This window comes from Sinocyclocheilus rhinocerous, unplaced genomic scaffold (genome assembly GCF_001515625.1).
Source record: "Sinocyclocheilus rhinocerous isolate Xijiao unplaced genomic scaffold, SAMN03320098_v1.1 C36937031, whole genome shotgun sequence".
In the NCBI taxonomy this organism is placed as follows: domain Eukaryota; kingdom Metazoa; phylum Chordata; class Actinopteri; order Cypriniformes; family Cyprinidae; genus Sinocyclocheilus; species Sinocyclocheilus rhinocerous.
The window spans coordinates 1-2,559 of record NW_015786920.1 but is presented as its reverse complement, the minus strand read 5'-3'; the positions used below and the strand labels follow the sequence as shown (position 1 = coordinate 2,559).

The 2,559-nt window shown below is 41.7% G+C and overlaps 1 protein-coding gene across 1 annotated transcript; it reads left to right on the top strand.

Annotated features, from left to right (window-relative positions):
- The first annotated feature begins 13 nt into the window (after positions 1-13).
- Positions 14-2,383, top strand: LOC107736743 (transcription factor 20-like). The gene is made up of 4 exons (XM_016548101.1): positions 14-465; positions 931-1,024; positions 1,728-1,777; positions 2,328-2,383. The coding sequence occupies exons 1-4, from the start codon at positions 34-36 to the stop codon at positions 2,337-2,339; spliced, it is 588 nt and encodes a 195-aa protein (XP_016403587.1). The 5' UTR covers positions 14-33; the 3' UTR covers positions 2,340-2,383.
- Positions 2,384-2,559: the final 176 nt, after the last annotated feature.

Sequence of the window (2,559 nt, the reverse complement as noted above, 5' to 3'; positions counted from 1 at the left end):
CCCTATTATCCTGAGGACTGCATACCACGAAAAATGCTGTCATCAACACACAGGAATGATTTCAGGCAAAACAGCAACTGTGCAAATGAGACAGAGGTCAGCTGCTTCATTGAACAAATGAACTCACAGAGTGCCTGTGAGAAGGATGCCTATCAGGAAGGGGCAAGTGAAGGACACAGTGGGCATCCCAGGAGGGGGAAAAGGGCAATTAGGGAACAGTTAAGAACCCGCCCCACTTTGCGGATGAGGTTCAAAAGACTCCTGCTGCTGCAGAGAAGACTTAGTGGAACTTCTCCCACTGCTGGTGAGGAGGGCAGTGGAACAGCTCTGCAGAAATTGCAGATGGAGGCTGAGGTGAAAGAGCACTGGGCTCATGAAGCTTGTGCTGTCTGGACCACAGGCATAATCCTGGTAGGAGGCAAACTCTTTGGGCTGAAGGAGGCTGTTCAGAAAGCTGCACATGCAGTAAGTGTTTCATTTATATTAAAAACACTTAATAACTTCCTGTACTGATAACTTCCTGTACAGAGCAGATTTCAAAACGTGTTTTGATGTTTGGAATAGCATACTCAGAAATAGCAATATACACCACACTGTATCCCACAATGCAATGTGTTTGACTCAAATGAAAGCAAGCCAACTGTAATATCATGTGTGAGCTCTTTCTAAACAAGGACAAAACACATGTTACACCTAATTAGATTAAAAATCTAAATAACTATTTCTGAGATGAGGTTGAGATCATTATTATTGATTTCTATATTTAAAAAAGAACCCAATAATAATAATAATGATATACATTAAGTCTAATGGGTCTGGAATTACATTAGTTATCCTGTATTATTTGCAACTGGTGGTGGCTCAGGGGGCTGTCAGGAAAAGAGTCGATATTTTAGAGAGAAGCTCCTCAGGCTTTCTATCTCATCACAGAAATGCTCCAGGTGCCAAGGTGAAGGAGCTTCCATCTGCTGCAGCTGGAAGAGCTGTACTCAGAGGTACCATTATGTCTGCGCCAAAGAGATGGGTAAGAGTTCTGGCACTTAGAAGTGTGCTGTGTGTTTGTGTACAATATTTACTGTCCATCTAATGACTCCGTCCATGAAGCTCTGTTTAGGAACTAAGCAGGGTATGCAAGCATATATAATTACTAGATTCCTCCTAGACTCACAAACCATACTTGCAACCATTAACTTACTGAAAGACCTGAGCAGAAGGTTCTGACTAACAGGTAAAAAACACTTTTATGGCTTTTATGTGATGTTTAGCTATAGGTAAATTTGGTTCTACCAGAATAATTTTCTATGAGTTGCTTCACTTAATTAACCTTATTGACATACATGACAATATCTAGTTTACCTACTATAATTCATGTGACTTGCTGTTCCTTGGAAGCTCTTACTGTAGCTTCCTGGGAACTGGTTTGACTGATAAAAACCCGTGTACTCCAAATCCCAGAAGTTGCATAGAAATGGAACTGGCAGATATCGTCAGTTCTGGACAATATGCACCAGATGGTTCATGAATGCTCCATGGCGTGTCATCCAAGGCTGAGACTAGTTTCCCTCCATCATGCATTGCTCTCCGCCATCAGAAATTGCCATCATAGAAAGTGGTGGTTACATCACTGGATATGGATTACGTCAGAAATGAGGACGAACTGGCTTTGCTTTGCATTTCCAATGGTATTTTCTAATTTCTGCCTTTCTTTTCTCTGTATCTTTTTCCAGGCTGCACATTTCAAGAAGAGACCTTCTCTATTAGGTGTCCGAAACACAAGGTAAGCAGGTGAATTGGTTTCACACACAGCAAAGGATATCTCTGATCTAAAAGACACCCCCATTATACCATGAACTTCAGTGTCCTTGTAACATTCTACCACCTCCCTAACAACAGCGAGGAGTGAAACTAGACAGCAGAGCACAGTTCCTCATCAGCACCATCTCTCAGGGCAACAGATGAGCCCTGGGCATATCTCACCCTTATCTGTCTGCTATTGACTGGGCAGCTCTCCACTGACAGGAGAAGTTAGTGAAGGGACGTTAATTAGACATTCTAGGCTCTCCCTCAGTCTCCTTGCTCCCCTTTAGGAGCCACAAACTTTAAAGAGCAGAAAAAAGAAGACATTTAGAAGTGCTGCCTGATGATGATTATTACTCGATGGGGAATGGCCAAATTTTTCACTCAAGGTCTTGGATCTTGCCTGAAGCGGAAAGCCATCCAAAAATTTAATTGCTCAAATCCAAGCTCATACTGATTTTTCAAATTCCTAAACCCTAAATATTCTGCATTATTTACTCACCCTTCATGTCATTTCAAACTCCCAACAGGAACATCTTTGAAGAATCTTTGCACAGATCTTTTCCACACAACGACTGCTCACCCCAACTGTCAAGTACCAAAAAGGACAAAAGACCATAAAGAAGTCCATATGATTTGTGCATTGTATTCAGAGTCATGACAACACAACTGGGAACCAATAACGTCAATCCAGGCTTGACAGTCTGTCAAGGTGCCATTTTGGTGACATTGTAGATGAGATTTTATTATATTGTGTGCTTT

Coding starts and splice junctions, on each gene's coding strand:
- LOC107736743 (XM_016548101.1), top strand. CDS start 34: ATGCTGTCATCAACACACAGGAATGATTTCAGGCAAAACAGCAACTGT. Junction 466..930: donor TTCAGAAAGCTGCACATGCA/GTAAGTGTTTCA, acceptor ATCTCATCACAG/AAATGCTCCAGGTGCCAAGG. Junction 1,025..1,727: donor TGTCTGCGCCAAAGAGATGG/GTAAGAGTTCTG, acceptor ATCTTTTTCCAG/GCTGCACATTTCAAGAAGAG.